This window comes from Nerophis lumbriciformis, linkage group LG32 (genome assembly GCF_033978685.3).
Source record: "Nerophis lumbriciformis linkage group LG32, RoL_Nlum_v2.1, whole genome shotgun sequence".
Lineage (NCBI taxonomy): Eukaryota > Metazoa > Chordata > Actinopteri > Syngnathiformes > Syngnathidae > Nerophis > Nerophis lumbriciformis.
Window position 1 is genome coordinate 29,155,637 of NC_084579.2, and position 22,401 is coordinate 29,178,037.

General features: G+C 38.2%; 1 protein-coding gene across 3 annotated transcripts in view; it reads left to right on the forward strand.

Annotated features, from left to right (window-relative positions):
* The window catches only part of LOC133574940 (uncharacterized), a 166,761-nt gene that overhangs the window by 60,585 nt on the left and 83,775 nt on the right, over positions 1–22,401 (forward strand). Inside the window, exon 3 of one of the 3 annotated variants that reach the window (XM_061927304.2) lies at positions 6,879–6,953. The exons of 1 other annotated variant lie outside the window; for it this stretch is intronic. In XM_061927304.2, coding sequence (XP_061783288.1) covers positions 6,879–6,953 — 75 coding nt within the window. The remainder of the gene's footprint in view (positions 1–6,878; positions 6,954–22,401) is intronic. One more of the 3 variants, XM_061927305.2, reaches the window with a different exon arrangement.

Below are 22,401 nucleotides of genomic sequence, written 5' to 3' on the forward strand. Positions count from 1 at the left end.
GTATGTATATATATATATATATATATATATATATATATATATATATATATACACACGCATACATAAGTATATTTACATACATACATATATATGTATACACATACATATATATAAATATATATATATATATATATATATATATATATATATATATATATATATATATATATATATATATATAAAATATCATTGCAGATTAGACAAATTGCCTTTTCCTTACATTGAACAAAAAAAGTCATATGTCCCCTGATGTTTAAAAACTCTGCACTGAGTCTATTTTTTCCTCTTGCACTAATTGACTAATAGCACTTGCCGCGCGCTCGCCCGACACTGCGACGCGAGCGTGATGTCGACACGTTATCGATGGAAAAATGCATTTTCAGACAATATGATTTGCCTGAGCAACTAGGAAACCCCAAGAGTAACAAGCGGTAGAAAATGGATTGATGGATGGGCTAGAAAGGACAGATTTAAAAAATAATAAATTATTATTATTTTTTTTTTTACTCGGGACTACCCGCAGGCCGGATTTTGGACGCTGGTGGGCCGTATCTGGCCCGCGGGCCGTAGTTTGGGGACCCCTGCTTTAGACAGTAGTTGTGCCTAACCCGGACGTCTGCAACTAGCGGCTCTAGAGCCGCATGCGGCTCTTTAGCGCGGCCCTAGTGTCTCCCTGGTGCTTTTTCAAAAATGTATGAAAATAGAAAAAGAAGAATATATTTTTGTTTTAATAGGGTTTCTGTTGGAGGACAACATGACACACACATCCCTAACTGTTAGAAATCCCACTGTTTATATCAAACATGATTCTCTAATGAGAGTATTTGGCAAGCGCCGTTTTGTCCTACTAATTTTGGTGGTCCTTGAACTCACCCTAGTTTGTTTACATGTATAACTTTTGTCAATGATGCCAGAGAAAGTCATATTTTATGCCACTCCTCCTTTGCCTCATTTTGTCCACAAATCTTTTTATGCTGTGCGTGAATGCACAAAGGTGAGCTTTGTTGATGTTATTGACTTGTGTGGAGTGCATATTTGGTCAGTGCATGACTGCAAGCTAATCAATGCTAACATGCTATTTAGGCTAGCTGTATGTACATATTGCATCATTATGCCTCATTTGTAGGTATATTTGAGCTGTGTATTTAATTTTTATCTGCATTCCTCATGTCATATTTGTATGTAATATTGTCTGCATTTCTGATAGTGTTTTGTGTGCCAACTTAACCCAGTTTGCATAGATTGCTATAAATCCATTTGAAGAGGACAGCCCGCCATTTTCTTTAAGTTAGACACAAACATCCATACCTTTGGCCATTCTAAGACAGTGATAGTAAGACTGTTTTACTAATGTTTTCCAATGTTGTAAAAATGGGTAGAACAAATATTACATTTCAACATTTCTGTCAACGAAGATTTGTGTCAGCCTGCGACACGTAGTCATTTTGATAGTAGGCTAATATAGTTAAGTCATTTTGATAGTAGGCTAATATAGTTAAGTCATTTTGATAGTAGGCTAATATAGTTAAGTCATTTTGATAGTAGGCTAATATAGTTAAGTCATTTTGATAGTAGGCTAATATAGTTAAGTCATTTTGATAGTAGGCTAATATAGTTAAGACATTTTGATAGTAGGCTAATATAGTTAAGTCATTTTGATAGTAATAATAATAATGAATTGCACTCGTAATGCACTTTACATTTGGTAAAATCTCAAAGTGCTACAAAGTATAAAAATAAAAATAGAAAATAAGAATATAGAATAAAAAATTAAAATAGAAATGAAATCATGACACACATACAGAAACATAGATAAAATTGAAATAAAAAGCATGAAAGCACTGGATAAAAAACAGATAAGCAAGCAGTGCATTTAAAAACAAGAAGGCAGAGAAATTAGGTAAAAGCTGTGCTAAAAAGGTGGGTTTTTAGTCCCTTCTTATAATGGTCGACCGACTGTGGTGTTCTAAGATGGTCGGGGAGAGCGTTCCAAAGTTCGGGAGCGGTCGAGCAGAAAGCCCGGCGGCCCATAGATTGTAACTTTGTCCTGATGGGTTTGAGCAGATTAGTGTTTGAGGAGCGAAGGTTGCGGGTAGAGGATTGAGGGGAAACTAGGTCCTTGAGGTAGGAGTAGGGATGATGTTTGATAAGAAATTATCGAGTTCGAGCCTATTATCGAATCCTCTTATCGAACCGATTCCTTATCGATTCTCTTATCGAGTCCAGATAGGTTGTTGTATATGGAAAAAAACACACAATATTTGGTTTAACCTAAAGCTCACTTTTATTATATAAGAAAAAAATAAAATCTAATAAATAAATAAATACTGACTGTTACCCCCCTAAAAAAATAAAATAAAATAAATAAATATTGACTGTTGTTACCCAAAGTATATTAAGTGGGATTTTTCAGAAAAACAAATATATACAGTAACACAAAAACAACCTGTCTCTGTGATCACTATAGGTGTATAAATAATAATATAGTGTTAAATAAACTCAGTCCTTTGGGCACAAAACTTAAAATAATACAGCTCTCTAAAAAGTGCACTTCTGCTGCTATTTGACATAACTGTTCGTTATGATGCTTTGACATTTTTGCACTTTATTTCTTTATTGAAAGAAAATTCTATGAAGAGAAAAGTTGTTTGCAAATGTGGTTACAATGCTAAAAAAATGAAAAGTTAAAGCTAAAAAAGAAATACACTTTATTGAGTTAACATTATTTCTTTATAGGGGAAAAGATGTGATGTTATGAGCTAGGCTAGGGAATATAACAACTACACTACGCAGCATGCAACAGGAGTGACGAGCATGTGCGGTAGCCCCGAAAAGTGTTGTTGCATGTCGTCACCCGGCAGGTAAGAATGAGGTTATGAGCACGCTGTGAAAGTAAACGTCAAGAACTCAGCCAACACGCCTCGTCTGCATTATTTATCATTAGACAGACAACACATATACAGTGTGATTTTGTTTTGTTTACAAGGAAAGAAAAACAAAAGTTAAAAAAGGGAGATCATGTCATATATGTTGTATATATATGTATGTGCTGCGGTTGCTTTAAGAACGTTGCGACAGCTGCCGTAAAGGAGGTGCGTTGCTAGCCTGGTTGCTATGTTTCCGGTTGGTCGTAAAAGTGTTGTCATGTGTTTGTACCCTGCTCAAATCTCTCAGTAAAGTTATTCATGGATTATACCTTTTGTTTTGAACTTTATTACACCTTGGAGCGCTTTTTCCGGTCCATTGTTTTTCCTGCTTTCCCTATCTGCGCCTAATGACTGAGCTACGTGACGTCATTTCTTGTGATGTCTCACGGGCATTTCTGTTCGGGACGGGATTCGTTCCGAGGGATTCGAATAAAGAACCAACTCTATTTCTTTACTATAGTGGTCTCGATAACGGGTACCGGTTCTCAAAAAGGTATTCGAGTCCAAGGACTCGGTTCTTTTCTTATCGAACAACCGGGAAAACCGGTTTCAAGTATCATCCCTAGGTAGGAGGGGGCGTTGCCGTAGATACATTGGTGAGTGAGCAGGTTGATCTTAAATTGGGTCCGGGATGCGATAGGGAGCCAGTGGGTTGATTTGAGAATAGGTGTGATGTCATCATGCTTGCGCACTCTCGTCAGGATCCTTGCTGCGCTGTTTTGAATGTACTGGAGCTTTTTGATGCTCTTTTTGGGGACCCTGACGAGAAGTGCGTTGCAGTAATCAAGCCTGGAGGAGATGAAGGCATGGACAAGTCTTTCAGTGTCAGCTGGGTGAGTGAGGGGCGGAGTCTTGAGATGTTGCGAAGGTGAAAGAAAGAGGTTTTGCACAGATGATTGATGTGGGCTTCAAAGTTCAGGTGGGGGTCCATTTTCACTTCCAGGTTGGTAACAACTGGGGAGAGTGGCAGGTCCTGTCCAGAGAAGGTGATGCTGGTTTTGGGGCATACGTTGATCTGGTGTGGGGTGCCTATTTTCATGACCACTGTTTTTGAGCTATTGAGTTGCAGGAAGTTGATGCTCATCCATGTCTTTACTCCTCCAGGCAGGTGGTGAGAATGGAGAGGGGCGTTGGAGATGAGGGTGAGGTTTGCATTGTTTGCAGGTAGAGCTGCGTATCATCAGCATAGCAATTGAAGGAAATTCCATGCCTGCTGATGATACGGCCAAAGGGTAGCAGATACAAGGTGAACAGGGTGGGGCCGAGGACAGATCCCTGGGGTACACCGCAGGTGACAGGCAGGGTGCGCGAACGTGAACCTCCCAGGGAGACATATTCTGTATTGTTGAGACCGATGGTGGATTGAAGGCGACTGATTAGTAGTATTTAACAGTGTCAAATGCGGCTGTAAGGTCCAGTAGGATTAACAGAGAGGGGGAGCTGGCGTCCGCCGCCATCAGGAGGTCGTTCAGTGTTTCCCACAGGACAGGCATCTATTTGTGGTGGTGTGGTCGGGGGGTGGGGGGTGGCGGCGGCAGCGGCGATGACCAAGAAGAACGCGGAGTGGGAATATAATTACAACACTTTATGTACATATTTATATAAAGATTTGAACAATTAGTTATTCACTGAAATATATTTATTAATTGTGGTTCTTACAAAAAATATATCTTATAAAATATAAAAGCTAAAATGTCTCTTAAAGCTCTGCCCCTTTAATTAGTGCATACATCATCTGTGTGAAGGAGTGAACATCCAACATTAGAATTTATTACTAACGAGCAGAAGCGCTCTATGTACAGTGCCGTCTAACCTTAAGCGGCAGCAGCTCAACACATGCAGGGTTCAACGTTAAGGTTTTTTTCTACTTGCCCGACTTCTCAAATCTACTTGCCCCAATGTTTTTACCTGTCCTGCCTAGGTTTTTTTCTGGCTGTGTAGTGCTCATGGCTTATATCTTACTAAAATGATTATTATTATCTATAATTACATTTAAATGGCATTGCATACTTGTAAAATTAAATGCTATTTCACATTATTTGACCAGTAGCAGTTACACCCATCTGAACAGGTCAGCCACCAGTTTAAAGCCCGATCACAGTTGAAATCTTGAACTGAAAGGCCTTTAATGGCCAAAACATTAACCTGGACAACATTTTAAGAGCTGGTTGGCTCAGATTTTATTCTTTTCATTGCATTCACATGCTGCAGTGGACAGTGGACAGTTTAGCTTCAGTATTAATGCAGTATCTGAAGCACCGTCTCCACGTGTGTTTATTGACAACAGGGTTATAACCTGGACACGTTAGCTCGTCGGTATGGTAACAGGTGACTGTTACTGCGTGCGTCTGCCCCGGCCCCCGAGTCAAACAGCGGCGGTGTTAATGAAGCAGCGTCAGGCTGCTCACCGTCAGTGAAACGCTCGGTGAAATCGCGGATTAACGTTAAATATATGACAAGCCGCGAGCGATGCAGCTATAACCTATCTCACCTGGTAGAGCACCCGCTTTGCTCCGCGTCAATCCCCCCTCTCCCGTCTCTCTCCAGCTGTCCTTTCAAAATAAATGCATTCAAATCCCGAAAATAAAAATTAAGAAAATCCGAGTCGGTGCTGCACACTGCACAGGTTCGGACCACTTTTGAACTTGTTTGCCAAGACGTCTTACCCTCGTATTTTGATCCGGTCGGTCCGTTTTTTTTTTTTTACTTTGTCGTAGTCGTCTTCTTCTTCTTCTTCTGGCCCACCAGGTGAATTAAGTGCTATTGGCGGAGTTACAATGCATAGTAGGCTACCGCCACCTACTGCACCGGAATTGTAACTACAAGCAACATTCACAGACAGAGTCTCATTGCTTTTATGAGCCGTCGAGCGAGTCAAAAGCCGAAAAATCTATTTGTGGCGGACGTAATTCTTTCGTGGCGGGCCGCCACAAATAAATGAATGTGTGGGAAACAGTGTCGTTAGTGACCCTGACCAGGGCTAATATAGTTAAGTCATTTTGATAGTAGGCTAATATAGCTAATATAGACACTTATATCATGTGTTGCCTTCAATATAGGACTTATATAAGGCTTTTAATTTTGGTTGCCGACCCCTGGCCTAACCTATGCTGTGATACAGCTCAAACACTCATAACCTAGCCTAGTATCGTGGGCAACTTGCACCGACCGGCGCTGCGTGGACAGAACACAGTGTGTAAGCATGGTGAGCAGCCGAAGGCAAAGACGGCAGTGGAGCAGATTGAGCATCAAGAGGAAGGAACATGAAATATCGGGAAGAGCGCCAAGGCGGGGAAGCACGTGGGAGCATCTGTAGTTATTTTTATGAGGTCTCATGTCAATCATGCAACGGCAACCAGGATGCTAAACAATCAGCCCAACATTCATGTGTCCCAAAAAAAAATATCTGCTTCTGGATCTCATGTTGGTGGTTTCGGTTTGCTGTAGACTCTTTACGATTCTCATCATCGTTTAATTAATGTACTGTAAGCTCCTTAGTCATCTCTAATGCCTTATCACCACGACATAGTGCAATGAGAGATGGGTTGGATGCGTGTGTAGCCACAGTCTGAGGCGTGTAATCCGAATCAGGGCGTTTTGCACCGCTGCCAACACAACAACGCTACGCAGACTTCAGCGGCGTCTCCCTTCTTGCGCGCAGGATGAGAGAGATCGGTCTAATGCATGCAGACTTGACTTTTACCTCATAAGCAGTATTTTATGCCCCAAATGATGTAGTGACTCACGGGTTACGTAACAGCCCGAGTTGGAGGAAAGGGGTGCGGGGGGGGGTGGGTGGAGGAGTGGGTATGATTAGCGTTCATTAAAAAATCATCAGGGGTGATTTCACAGAGAGGGTTGATCATTTTTGCAACTCAATAAGGGACACACAGACGTACACTGAAGCACATCCTTTTACCCCTGATATGTCATCTATGTGCTTCTCAACAGAAGACATTCCTACAGAACCGGCCAGGACATTGAGAACTGTGGGACCTGCAGGGACTGTGCCTGCATTATCTACAGGTAGGCAATGATGCATGCGTGTGTGTCTCTGTGTATTTGCTGCATTACATGTTAAGGCCACGAGAGCACATTGCGTGTCTCGGCGCACAGTTATTGTGCATCACGCTGTCATCGCGCATCTCATCACTTTTGGGAGTTGGGTCTTATGGCTTTATTACCGCGGATGTGTCGCGGCTCTGCGTGACAGCGCGCTTGTGTGTCGATGGCGGAACCTGCGAGGTCGCTCACTGCACTGTTTGTGTCGAATTGGAACAACGCACACTTTCACTCTCTCCTTTGCGGCGGACTAATGAAGTGGAAAACAACACAACTAAGTTGTGCACACTGTTCAGAACGCCTCTCAATAAATGCACATATCGTTAAAGTGCTTTGGAAGACACACTCATTTTATAATCATTATACAAATGGTCAATGATCAAAACAAGGCCCTGCAAAGCTTAAAGCCGGCCATGTTTTTTTTTTAACCACTCTTTCTCAAATGTTACTACACACGTTTGTCTGTACTAAATGTTCAGTTCAGTTCAGTTCAGTTTCAGTTTATTTAGAACATGCACACAACACTATGCAATTCATCACATATTTCCAGTTGTTTCATTACAGCACGTCCGAAAAGGAGTAGGAAGAAGCTGGGCTTATTTAATCCTACCCCTTTTCATACCATAGCAATTGTATCCTATTTCCCTGTTTTCTGCAACATAACAGTGAACAAATAAATAATAATAAATAATATGCCATACTAAGTAAACAAATATTAAATACATAAAAAATATTTGTCTCAATAAAAAAAGATTTAAGATGTTCATCATAATTCTTGTTCTGTGTACTTTGTGAACACCTGTAGTTTGAACAGTCTCTTAAACTAAATGATATTGGTGCTTTGTTTGATTTATTTGGTTAACCCATTCCATAATTGAATTCCACATACTGATATGCTAAAGGTTTTAAGTGTTGTACGAGCATACAAATGTTTTAAATTAGATTTTCCTCTAAGGTTATATTTATCCTCTTTTGTTGAGAAGAATTGTTGTACATTCTTGGGTAGCAGGTTATAGTTTGCTTTGTGCATCATTTTAGCCGTTTGCAAATGCACCAAATCGTTGAATTTCAATGTTTGTGATTCATCTGTGCGTATCAAATATGACACAACACCCTAACTTGCACTGGTTGTTTTCTAGACAAGTGATTCTCAAGCTTTCTTCACCAAGTACCACCTCCGAAAACACTTGGCTCTCCAAGTACCACCATAATGACCAACGTTAAAATACAGTAGCATAGTAGGCCTAAGTATTCATTACAAACAAGGCAGAGGTTTTACTTAACAGAGCTAACTTTACGCAAAATGCACAAACATCATCGACAATGATACTCCATACAGTACATTTTTACATATTTCTTTGGCGTACCACAAGATAGAGCCTGCGGACCACAGTTTCAGAATCACTGTTCTAGAGGGGATTGAGCTGTTTGAGAAATACGGTTCAGGTTTAATGATGTGGTTTATTTAAAGAAATTGAAAGAAAAATAAATGACAATTTGTTGTCTTAATTCTTTTACTCGACTGGACAAGCAAATCATGCAATACAGTGGAACCGCTAATACCGAACTTCCATGCGGGTCATGCAAATTGGAATCCAACCAAAATATTGTGTGAAAATACTAGGGATGACTCTAAAATACTTTTTTTTTTTACTTCCAATACAAAACTGATATTGGAGCTTTGAGTATTACGATCTTCATCCGATACAATATGAGGAAGAATCACACACATATTTATTATTTTGTAGTGTGGACGGTTTAAAAAGGCTTGATCAGGTGAAATTACTCAAAATAGAGAACAATAGTAGGTATTAAAACACTCTACTATTTATTATTAACTTTCTGGAATGTCTTTAAGTTAAAGTAGGGTGTTAATTGTTGTTTGGGGACAGAGAAGGGGGGAAGAGAAGAATAAGTATACTATTATGAGTTGTGTCACCAATTGTTTTTACTGTGGCTAGCTTTTGTTACACTTGTATTACAAGTACAACTGGTAAATATCAGTTTTGGAAAAATTACTTTTAATAAGTAATGAATTATAGTTACTTGTTACTTTCCCAAACAAGTATTTGAATAACTAATGGGATTATTCTTTAATAAATGTAATCAATTACTAGGCAGCTGTTACTATGACTTAACTTATAGCGATGATAGTAATGATTGAGCGTGTTTCAGTGGCTGTGTCTCTCCTTGTCCACAAACAGGGTAGTGTAGGATTACATTATTATCACGTCATCAAATTGTTCATTATTCTTCCGTAGTAGTAGCAATAGTTGTGTGTGTGTGTGTACTTACATGTAGTGTGTTAAGTTTACTGTGTGATGTTGTCTCTTCTAATATGATTTCAAGTTCTAGATATCAAGAAAAAGTTGCTGTTCTTTGAAGCTGCCTCGCTGACATCCAACAATCTCTAAAGTAGCGTGCCCCATTACATCAAACGTAAAATTCTGTAATTAAATCACTGGTTTTCACTTTAGTCATGTTTTGTTTTTGCATGTTAACTATGGCCTGACATATTTTCCAGACCTAAAGCCACTACTTTTTTCCCACGCTTTGCACTTTGTGGCTTATAAAACGGTGCGGCTAATTCATAGATTTTTCTAAGTCAACAGCCAAAATATTTTGTATATCATATTAGACCGACAGAGACACTGAAAAGGTACGTTATTGTTTGTGCTATGGCGCCATCTTTTGGACTAAATTGCTCACTACAGGTGCTGCGGGTTTAAAATGTAAATCCTGCTTTTTGCCTTGTACCAAAAGAATAACCGTCCAAAGCCGTTCTGCTCGAAAGGATTCTTTATTCATCACTCCAACTAACATGTATTTGTTTTACAATATAACTAAAACATTTCCTACTTATTAAAACGTCCCATGTGTAAGGTCTGTAGAAGTGTTCTCATGCATATTTGTACGTTCTATCGTAACGTAATCAACCTTGCGTCGTTAGAATGAGCGAATATGCTAACACATTTACAATTGTCTGTGTTAGTATTATTACCTTACGATGGTATTTTAAAAATATTTGTTCATTTTCGTAAATTCACCAAAACGTCTCTGTGGAGTTATCGAGTCTATTTAGCTGATTGGAGAGCTAGCTTCCGCAGCTAGAGGGTCCATGACGATGACTTCTGTTTTTGTTTGATCAGCCGTTTTACTGCCGTTTGACAGGCACCATTTAAAAACAATTAAGGTATGTAAATAAACATTTACAAAATCTCATTTCACAACGGTTTATAGTCCGGTGCGGCTAACATATGTAAACATATTTGTTTCTTGTGTGGGTACGGCTTAAACCCGCGTGATCTACAGCCCGGAAAATACGGTTAATTCAATCACGTTTGTATCATGGCAAAAGCTTTACTCTGAAACAGATTATTTATACGACTATTCTTTCCGATGAGAAACAACGTTTTAGAATTATAAATGAAGATTGTGTTCAGGCTTCCCCTAAGATACACAATCAATACATTTAGCAACAGGTTATTATAGTTTACATGATGGGTATTGAAATTGAAATCCATGTTAATGCAACACAATGTGGTTATTAATAGTGTGGAACCAAGCAGTGTCAAGAAGAGACTTATAGCATGCACAAATATAATTTGATTGGGAGTCTGGTGATGGAAGGTTTCACCTCGACACCTCAGAGGGATTACGTGTGGGACAAACGAAGTCATAAATCTGAGAACATACAAACAACAAGAACACAACGAACGGCTCCAGGTTCATCATCCATCCTTTTAACCGTGAGTCTTGGGGAAAGGTGGCAGGTACACAACGCCGACTGATTGTGCTCCGTGATTAGATTTAGCAGAGCGCTCATCGACTCATTATTCAGGGATGCTAATATAAATGATTCCTCCAGCTACAGAACGTCTCTGACGTTAGTCTGATTAGCAAACAAATGTAATCATTCCCAGCGCCGACTTACTGTAAATGATTCTATCACGACATTATCTCGTGTATGCACTCTGTGATTTGTTTATGTTAGACATGAAATGTGATTTACTTAAGCAGTAGGATGACTAGGATTTGAGCGTAGATGTGTAGAACACTTTGAAGAGAATCAGTAAAGTGAGGATTTGTAGCGGAGAATGAGAGATGCAGAGTCGCGGTTCTGGTTTTGACATAGGTAACAAAATTGCCATAAAAAAATAAAAAATAAGAATAAATAAATAAAAACCATAGGATTTGCCAAACCGACCTGAATATACCTTAAATATAGGCCAACACCTCTTTTTCGAGACTCATTGATGAACCAAAAATGTACATATGGATGACTGCTTCATTGATCCCTATTATTAACCCTTTCATGCTTTCTGTTTTACCCTACATGCATGAGTCGTAATGTCAATGTTGCGCATCAGTCACTACAGTCGACGCTATAGTGTCTTGCATTACACTGCCAGCCACTGTTTTAAATGCACAACATTTTTTTTTTCCAATCTTCCTCAAAAACAAGATGGCCGACGGACATGCAGGACATCTGTCCTTCCCTTTTATTCAAGGAGAATTTTGCAGATGCAAAAATATGGCGACATCAAGCAACGACTAAGAAAGTAATATTGATGTTTATGGATATTGTAATTTGAGGAAATTGTAATTAATCAATTAAATTGGACGACGTGCATCGCTGGCTATTTATATTACAGTGGAACTGTCACGCCAAATTTCTTCCCCCTACAAAAACCTTCCCCCCCATTTACTTCCGGGGTCATTTTCTCTTACGTCATTTCCTCTTACTTACGTCATTTTCTCTTACGTCATTGACAGCGATCGGTAACACTTCGGCTTTGACACAGGACAGCAGCACACACAATATTGTAGTGAAATGGTTTCAACAATAATGTTGATTTAAAGTACAGACATTTAACAGTATTATGTATTAAATAATATTAGTGAAATTGTTTCAACAATAATGTTGATTTAAAGTACAGACATTTAACAGTATTATGTATTAAATAATATTAGTGAAATTGTTTCAACAATAATGTTGATTTAAAGTACAGACATTTAACATTATTATATATTAATTAATATTAGTGAAATGGTTTCAACAATAATGTTGATTTAAAAAGTACAGACATTTAACAGTATTATATATGAATTAATATTTTTTGCACGTTACCACGAAGACAGAAGTTCCCAGCAGCGGCCCTAACACTCCGCCTGAAATTTTCCCTAACACTCCGCCTGGAATTTTTCGAAGCCTGCTGGTGTTTAACATAAGTCCCCTGGGAAAGATAAAGACAAATGTCATTCAGTGACACCACCATTTTCAGGAGATTTGGATTCTATCGATCGCTGTCAATGACGTAAAAGAAAATGACGTAAGTAAGAGGAAATGACGTAAGAGGAAATGACCCCGAAAGTAAAGGGGGGGGGGGGGGGGGGGGGGGTTTGTAGGGGGAAGAAATTTGGCGTGACAGAACCTCAATTTACAATTTATACAAACTATTCGATTCCTGAACCACAAACTGAATTGACCAGAGTTTCAGTGTATGAACATTTAACCTACCCATTGTGTGCCTCGCAGGGCAGCCATTTTGTGCCAGGCAGCACATCCATTGTGGGCGAGCTGATTGATTTAATTCAGTCAGCAGAGCAGTTCTGTCATTAGCTACTGTGCTAATTGCTAATTTGTATACCTTTTCAGTTTTAGCCTTTTTTTTCATTTTGCTCACTCAATATGAGTCAGAAGAAAGCAATGGATAAAGTGTTGTTTGGTTTAAAACATTCAGGAAGTATCCACAGCGTTGTTGTCACCGCCTTCGCCCCTCTGCCTCCCTTCTGCTGCACAAAAAGAAAGTTAACCGACAAGGTAAAGAGTATTTTATTTTTTAATTTTTTATTCCTACTCATCGTAATGACCTGGCTGTAAAAGTTAAGGAGTTTTGTGATTTCAAACTGTTACAGGGCTAGTGATGAGTGTGTCAGCAGCGTGGCTGGACAGTTAAGCTTGCTGTAGTTGTTTTGGCTTTGTTATTAAATAGAAAGTTGATCCATCCTCCATGTTATGTTTGTGTGATATATAGCCCTGTATAGTGATATACACTGGGTTCAACATGTACAAATTTTTCCTAAATAATGAACTTTTTTTAAAACTGGAACCAATTTGTCATGTTTTCTCATAGAAAACTTCTCTTCAATACACAAACTTTTCAATTTACGAACCCAGTTCAAGAACCAATTAAGATCGTCAATCGAGGTTCCAATGTAATGTTGTCTCTGAAAATACTTGATTGCGCTGCAAGTCAATTATTTTATGTTGTTAAAATGTATTTTTAGTTTTTAATTTGTAAAATTTGTAATTCCGATTGCGTGTGAATGCCATAAGTGCGCAAGCCACCGATTCGCGTGAGTGGAACGATAATGATTGAATGTATAGGGTGAATGGAGTGTGTGGATGTTGGAACGGTTCGAATCCGTTGAAAAATGTGGGCTATGGAGAGGTTTGGGGGGAAAATCCTGGTAATTCCAAGTAATTAGTTGATTGTATATTTCCCATTCAATGTCAAATGGGGAGAAAATTACCGGCCAAAACCGGGAATTTTAGAAAAGAGAGAACATGTTTTGCTTTCGATGTATCGGAAGAGTTGTGTGGGTGGTTGGTTGAAAGGTCGGAATCGGGTTTTAAAATGGCGCAACATTTTGAGAATTTAGGGCATTGTAGAACATTGAATACGTCCATTCATTCGAATGGGCATTTCCCGGAAATCTAGGAATTTCAGGAAAACCGGGAATTTTTGAAAATACTATTTCTAGCACAATTGTCCTAAATTATATGAATGGGTTGATGTTAGAATTTTTGGACGTAGTAACAGTTTGACTTGAGAATGGGTATTTCAGAATTCCTGGAATTTCGGGAAAGCCGGGAATTTTTGAAAATATTAGTACTAGCACAATTGTCCTTGATGATATGAATGGGTTAGTGTTAGAATTTTTTGATGTAGTAACAGTTTGACTTGAGAATGGGTATTTCAGAATTCCTGGAATTTCGGGAAAGCCGGGAATATGTAGGAAAAAAAAATAGGAACAAACTGTGGGCTTTGGCCTTTGGCAAGCTTTTCCGGCGTAATAATAAAAATGCATAGATTATTTTTTGGTATATAATATAGAATGCACAATTATACTATTTATAGCTGGTCTTTCTGTCCCGGTTGCATCTGTGGTGTGTGTATGACAAAAATGCTCTGACTCCGTTTGGTGCCACCTGTTGGTCTGCATGTGTTGATCCCATCTTTTTCACTTTTTTCAACTTTTTTTTAAGATGGTATTTATATGATGGGATAAAAAAGAACATAAACAGATAATAAAGAGAACAGACGAGATAAAGAGAATATATTTCTTTTTACAAGCACTTTATAGTATTAGTAAAAAACGTACTTCCCTCAGAAATGTTTTGGGATTTATTTTTATGTTTCATAAGCAAAATGCTCAAACTGATCGTTTAAAATGTTTCAGGGTTCAAGTCTTGTTTTATTTGTCTTCTGGACAGTTAATATGCAAGTCTTGTTTTATTTGTCTTCTAGACAGTTAATATGTTGTGGAAAGTAAACGCAAACATGCACTTTCATCCCTTCTAACGAGCTACAGAATGTAAACAATATTGTTGCAAATTTTGCACAAAACAAGGAAAACTCAAGAAGTCATGGCTATTTTTTGTAAAGGAATATTAAGTGGGCAATGTCTACAGTTTTAAAACATTTTCAAAGTTACTGTGTTATCCTTATAAACATGCACAACCTATTCAATATTTTGCAATTTTTCCTGTGTATTGAGAATCACATGTTTAAATGTTACAAATGGACTTCGGATGTTATGGCGTGGCTCAGCAACCCGAGGCTCTCAAGCCGCATACGGCTCTTTAGTGCCGCCCGAGTGGCTCCCTGGGGCATTATTAAAAAAGGATTGAAAATTGAAAAAGATGGGGGGAAATACCAACAAATGCAACAGTTTGTTTACATGTAAAATCTTCCACTCTTTCGTTGTCTCATTTTGTCCACCAAATGTTTTATACTGTGCACTTTGTTGATGTTATTGACAAGTTGGAGTGCTAATCAGGCATATTTGGTTAGTGCATGACTGCAAGCTAATCAATACTAACATGCTATTTAGGCGAGCTGTATGTACATATTGCATTATTATGCCTCATTTGTAGGTATATTTGAGCTCATTTAATATCCTTTACTTTTATCCTATTTGTATATAATTTAGTTTTGCATGTCTCAGGACACATTGTCTGTATGTTATATTGGCTGCATTTCAGATAGTTGTTTGTGTGCCATGTTGTTCCAGACCACAGCAAACATTACCTAGCTTGCCAAAGATTGTAATACATCTATTAAAAGAAGACAGCCTGCCGTTTCCTTTAACTTGGTCAAACACACATCTATACCTTTGGCCATTAAAAGCCAGTAATTTCCAGGAGTTATCTCACCTTCTGAGGAGCCTCTGATTTACAATTGTTTTCTAATGTTGTAAAAATGTGTAGAATAAATATTACATTTCAACATTTATGTCAATGAAGATTTGCTTCAGCCTGTGACACATAGTCATTTTGATAGTAGGTTATTATAGCTAATATAGACACTTACATCATGTGACCTTTTCATTTTTTGTATTCATTTGTTTTTGTATTTTTGGTCCAATATGGCTCTTTCAATATTTTGGGTTGCCAACCCCTGTGTAAGGGTTTCATGCTGTCAGTTCTGATACCAATCTTCCATGAGAGAGATGGGCTGATACAGATCACATTAATTAACGGTACATTTTAAAATTAATGTATGGTGAGTGCTGTTGACAGTGGAAAAACAATTATCCTCGATATTGAAGCCTTTATCACATACATCTGATTTATGACACAAAAATACTTCCACAGTTTGCGAATAAATAGATGTGATTAAAATAATATCAATGTCACAGAGATTCCCAAGCCATTTTGAGAGTTGATGAGAAAGCCAGTCACGTGATCAGTGACATAGCTTTAGGAACCACAGATCCCTTCCCCATCAACAACAATGCTAATCAAGCAGATTTAGTGACAGCCAACAACGATTTTTTGGAAAAACTATAATCCAGAACCTTGTGTTTTTGATCCCGAACACAAGGATGATGGGCAGTAAATTTTGGAAGCAGAGCGCTAAACGGATGCATCTTTATTGTGGTGCTAAACATACAAACTAACTATATCACAATTTATAATAAAGCAAACACTTAGTGTACAATTTCCACTCTCATTGGGATGCCAATTGACAGGACGCTCACATAATCCGGTTTAGATTAGGAATCAATCATAATCCTCACAAAGTGTTAAAAAACAGATGCAGCAACAAGCATCTTTTTGTGTCTTTTTCACCATCTCTGGGGATGTCAAAGTCGACCGGCCTCTCAGTCCATGGCCACATATTTCTACTACCACTTGAGAGATGCATGAATTATAATCTAGAATTTACTTTTAGCAAATTTAAGACGAAGTAGAAGCAGCTGCAAGCTCAGTGTGTCAACAATAGCAGCGTAAGATAGCATTAGCTAAATGCTATCAAATCAATGCACCGCTAGAATAGGCTTTCTGTGTTGGCACTTTTAATAACAATATCACTCATGTGGGTAATATACAGGTTGTGACATGTAAATGGAGTATTGTTGGCGGTTTCTGGTTGTTTTTAAAGGGTGTAATGGGCGCAACAGAGGATCCTCCATCTGTTGAATCAATTGTTAGCTATTTATTTAAGATTTTGAATGCATAAAAAAACTAAGCATATGTGTTCTTGATTTACATTAGGATTAAGAATGATAAACAGCACAGCTCTTTCAAATTTTTGCATCTTTCCAGTATGACTGATCTGCTGATATGGTCAGAGAGCAGAAGTGTTCCTCCAGTGACGTAGAATCTACGGAAATTGCCAAACGTATTCGGCAATTCAAAATGGCTTACTGAATTTGTAGCATTTTGTGGTGTTTAGACGGTATTTTCACATACTTTGCAGATTGTAAATGGAATTGGATATGGTTTAATTAGGGGTGTAACGGTACGTGTATTTGTATTGAACCGTTTCGGTACGGGGGTTTCGGTTCGGTTCGGAGGTGTACCGAACAAGTACACATGCTAGCAGCGACCGGGCTAGGATAACATGTAAAAGCCAGAGCTGGAAGACCCCCCTGCCTCGTTAAGATCTCCCGTTTGGGAACACTTTGGCAGCGCGATACGACAATGGAGGATGGAGGTTTGCCGACATTGTTCAGCAGCTGCTTCTGACAACACGTCAAACATGTGTTGCACCTTTCCTGCTTCCGGCTCCCCTGCGCTCCAGTCGAGGAGCGCAGGGGAGACACTCCTCCAGGACCGATGTATTCTCGGGGGCAACACCCTTCACTCTACCCAGCAGTGGCTCTCCACAGCTCCGGACTCAAGGGTAAATGACGAGTCCGGCGATTAGTTGCAAATCGTGGCTTTATTGAGGTCTTGCACACAGCCAATCCAACAAAACACTAGCCACTCCCCGCTCTCAGGCTACCGCTCCCTCACCTCGCTCGCCCACACACTCACCTCACATGCTGTCACATATTAAAGGGCCACACACACACATACGCTGCTCTCATTACACATGCTAACCCATTTGAAGCATCACCACCACATTCAAGCAGCCTCTCCTCGGCGAGTCAGGCAGGGCTAAAGCAATAACAAATGTTTTTATAGCAGCAGATTTAAGTCCATATTGCATTAAAAACTAGATTTTGACCCACTTCTATGGTGGAAAAACAATGAGCCCATATATCCTCTTACTGCCAAGTTAGCCAGGCTGGGGGAGGGGAAAGAAAAGTTAATCTGAGGCTGAGTTGACTTGAAACTGTTTAATGTTGCACTTTTTATATATAGAAGAAAAGTTTTGTCATTTTATTTAATCTGAGCAACAACTTGAGGCAGTTTAATGTTGATTAACGTGGACACCGACTTAAACAAGTTAAAAAACTTATTGGGGTGTTAACATTTAGTGGTCAATTGTACGGAATATGTACTGTACTGTGCAATCTACTAATAAAAGTCTCAATCAATCAATCAAAAAAAGCACTTTATATGTAGAAATGTTTTGTTAAGAAACCATTCTGAGCCTTATCTTATTTAGTTTTTATTTCATAAATGTTGACCACATTAACCTTGGCAATGGACCCTGTGTGTATATGTATGTTATGCCATTGTTTACAAATTTGGTAAATAAATAACCAAAAAATGTATATGTTGTTGTTTTCTTAGTGTACCGAAAATGAACCGAACCGTGACCTCTAAACCGAGGTACGTACCAAACCGAAATTTGTGTGTACCGTTACACCCCTAGGTTTAATAGATACAATGAAACACAATTAGGCATGTAAAGTCAACTTGTTGTCCACTCTTCTGGTACTTTAAACTAGTCCCTTAAGCTCTACAAACAATTGTTTAGCAAAAAAAAAAAAGTAAATAGTAGCTTACAAAATAACTAAAAACTACTATCTCCTACTATTCTAAATTCTTAAATTTGTTTCCTCAAAGTCCTCCTGTGTTCAGGGCATTATCTCCCAATTTTATAAAAATGAACAAAAATGACAATGTTGAGAAAATACAAATCTAGACTTTTTTAACCATGTATTTTTTGTGTATAGTAAATAGCTTAGCAATTAGCATGCCTGCTCCCAGCTTACTCTGTGTGAAACATGTTTAGCCATGTCCTCCAGTGATAATGTTATTTGATAATAATACTTAAAGGGGTTATATTATCATGTTTTTTTTCTACATTTCTACTTCCTTGTGGTTTCCATAGCATGGAATGGTGGTGCTTTGGTCAAAATTTTCTACAGACCAATATTCAAGCCGCTTTCTGACTGTCTCTTCAGGATGCGCCGTTTTGTGGACGGTCTTAAATTACGTGCCACAGCAGGAGGATAGAGAAAAATAGGGAAACTTGTTGACTACAATGTCAAACTACAACTGAATAAAAATGTTGGATTTGTGCAAAGTTCTTCGGGTAAACCTCTACCATGTATGGAGATAAAGTATCTGCTGATGTAACTATGACAAAATATGTCACAGTCTCAAATTCCAAAGGGCTTATTGGGAGCAATTTTTGAAGAAGGCAAGATTGTTTTAGAAATATCTTCGCCATGCCTCCGTGATGTTATTTAGATTTTGGGGATTTAAGGGGATCCCAAATACAAAAAAACAGGCATAGACAGGTCAGAAAAAATGGTTTTGCATATTAGCGACTCTTTAAAATACAAATAAATGCTGTTAATTTGCAGAAATTCAGGTGATTATTATTACCTTAGGAGAGTGACTCCACACTGTGTATAGGGATACACAATTAGCTGATAGCTGCCTCTGTCAGTCGAGTGACCAAAAGTAAATGAAGTAGGAGATCGGCATTAAAGGGACTTATCGGAAATGTCCAATATCATATTTTATCACGTAAATTGGCCAATACTGATACTAAGCGAAGTTCATTTTGTTCATCTACTTTGATATTAATGTGATTAAGTAAAGAATGCAACTCACACAGTCCTTTGTACAGATAAATCAATCAATATTATCACATTCTTAAGAGTTGATCAATTCAGGGCGGTTGCATGAATTTCAGGGTGGGCCATGACAGAAAATAATTAAGAAGCACTGGTTAAATGTATGTTAGTTAGCACCTTGTTGGAGCATGTGGTTGTCTGCATGGTTCACAGCAGGACAGTTCTCGGTAGTGATGTGCGATAATATTGATTTTCCTTACGATTCGATACCGAGTAAAATTCAGGCTGACGATACCCATCCGATACCGATACTTAGTGCAAATATACTTAATATGTATGCTAAAATTTTTAAAGTTGTGTATTTCAAATAATAACATGTCTCATAGCATACAGAGTTAATTATTTATTTCAAATTCTGAAGTATATTGAGGTGGTGACATGAATAACAATATATTCAAGCTAATACAAGAGGGAAAAAAACAAGACAAAATCATACAAAGTACACGAAAATGGTGTTTCAAACATATAAAAAATAGAAACAATTGAAATAATAAAAGCATTAAAACAAATATATTATTAAGGATTACCATTAGCATATAAACTAATTGACAATTCAGTTATATAAACATGTCAATGTGAAAATACCGAACATGTAAATAACACTCAAAAAAGCATCCAACATTGACACATTGCCTCATTCACTAGTTTAGTTAATTTTCTACACTGTGTTTCCGTTAATGATATTCATTATCTCAGAAAACTAAGTATCAAAAGTATCGCTATATTACCGCATAAATATCTGGTATCGGCGGCATTGAAATTTCAGACGAGATCAAAGCGTGGGTAAAAAATTAGCGGCTTATAGTCTGGAAAATACGGTACATATTTTTCTTAATCCGTTTGACAATAGATGAATATGCACATTACTGCCACCAGCAGGAACGGGGTGGAATAGTACAGTGTGAGTAGTCAAACCTAATACTTCTAGGGTTCGAATATTGACCATGCTTGATGTCATCCCCTGCTTAGCAACACATAATACATGGAATGAAGATAATGGCCCCAGGAAAAGAGAAGAGTGAACAGTATATAGAGTTCCAGCTTGAAACTAAGTGGAGATTCATTTGAGCAGATGAGACTATTGCGAAAGAGTCACTTTGAGGAAGGGAGCTGCTGATAAAAGAGAATGCCGACAAGATAGAAAGCGAGAAAGTGACATGTTTCAAACGGCATGGAACACTTCTCGCGCTACCTTAATTAGACTCATCATCCTCATCACACGATGCCTTCACGGATCACATGAGAAGATTCCACCGGGTCGTCCGTCAACTCTACACGCTCCTGTTAATGCGCGGTGGGACGGATTTTCTACTCTCCAGAAAGAAAAAGCAGAACATCAGGAAGAGTGATGGAAAAGCTGTAAAATCTGACACGACAGATTCTAGCAATTAGGAAGAAAAAAACAAGGTTCCTGATGGAGCGGAGAAAAGATGGAGTGGAACTTGGTTACGTTACATCAGTGGAGATGAAAAGCTCCCACGGGGAGGAAGAGTTTGGAGGAATGCAACTGATTTCAGTCTTTTACGCCAGAACGCTGCCTTCACCCAAATTTGACCCAGGCAGATCAAATGCTATTTAACTTTTTTACAGCTCCTGAAAAACACCCATTTGTTATCTCTATACAGCTCATCTTGCAATGGGTGAGAAGGAACTGGAGCTCATACCCCCAATTTAATGAATAACAACTGTTTTTTTTTTTCAGCTAGCCTGGATGAAACAACTGTCATGGCTCATTAATTGATTAAAAAAAGACAGTTTAAGTGATAAAAAAAGCCTTAAAAAGGAACATTATCATGGACAATCAATTAATCATCAACAGCAATGTTTACATGAGCAGCCTTTACACATTTCTAAAGCTAAAAATCAGGCATGTTGAGATCAACATTTGATACCGATTACATTTTTGAAGTAAACATTATAGTAAGTAACTTGATTAAAAATAATAAGACATGTTTATAAAGCTTATCTTATTAAATTTAGAATGTACTAGTATTGTTGTAAATCACATAGGGCCGGATTTAATAAAGGTGTGTGTGTATCAAAACGTGCAAACTTGACACGCAAAAGCTGATTTACTAAACTCGTGCACAGAGGATTGCTCTTAAAGGGGAACTGCTTTTTTTTTTAATTTTGCCTATCGTTCACAATAATTATGAAAAACATGACGACCGTGGATTTAAAAAAAAAATAAATGTATGCATTCTAACTTGTAAATAAATGTAAATACGAGTCTGCTTACAACGGAGCCAATGGGTGCTCCTCTATTTCGCCCATAAAATCCAATAATTAACCATTCAAAAACCGCCAACAATACTCCATTTACATTTCGTGACTTGAACATTAAGTATTAGTGTTATTGTTATTATAAGCTCTAACGTAGGCCAACTAATTATAGCGGCGCCGTGATCACTTCCTCGTGTCCCTTTGTTTACATCATCGAGTAGTCTGATGTTTCTTCGCTTCGTTACTCCTTGTAAGTTTATTTCTAGATCATAAATCATGCATCTTACCTGGACATGAGACGTCTGAGTAGGTATTCTGACAAGTTGGTACACTTTGACAACCATTTAGGACCCAAGACTGGCGAGGATGACATGAAAAGACGTTCGCTTTTTTTTTTCTTCATCACTGATTGTTACTCACTGTAGACTTTATGAGAGCCAACAAACATAATAAAACACCACTTACTGTACAAGGTCTGCTGTCATTAGGATGCCGACTGCTGGTATGTTCATAAGTTCTTGTTTAGATAAACAATGTCTCATTATCCTCTAAATTGGATGTTTAAGTGTACCAACTTGTCGGGATACATCCTCAGCCTTCTTCTGTCCAAGTGAGAGGCATGATTTATGATCTA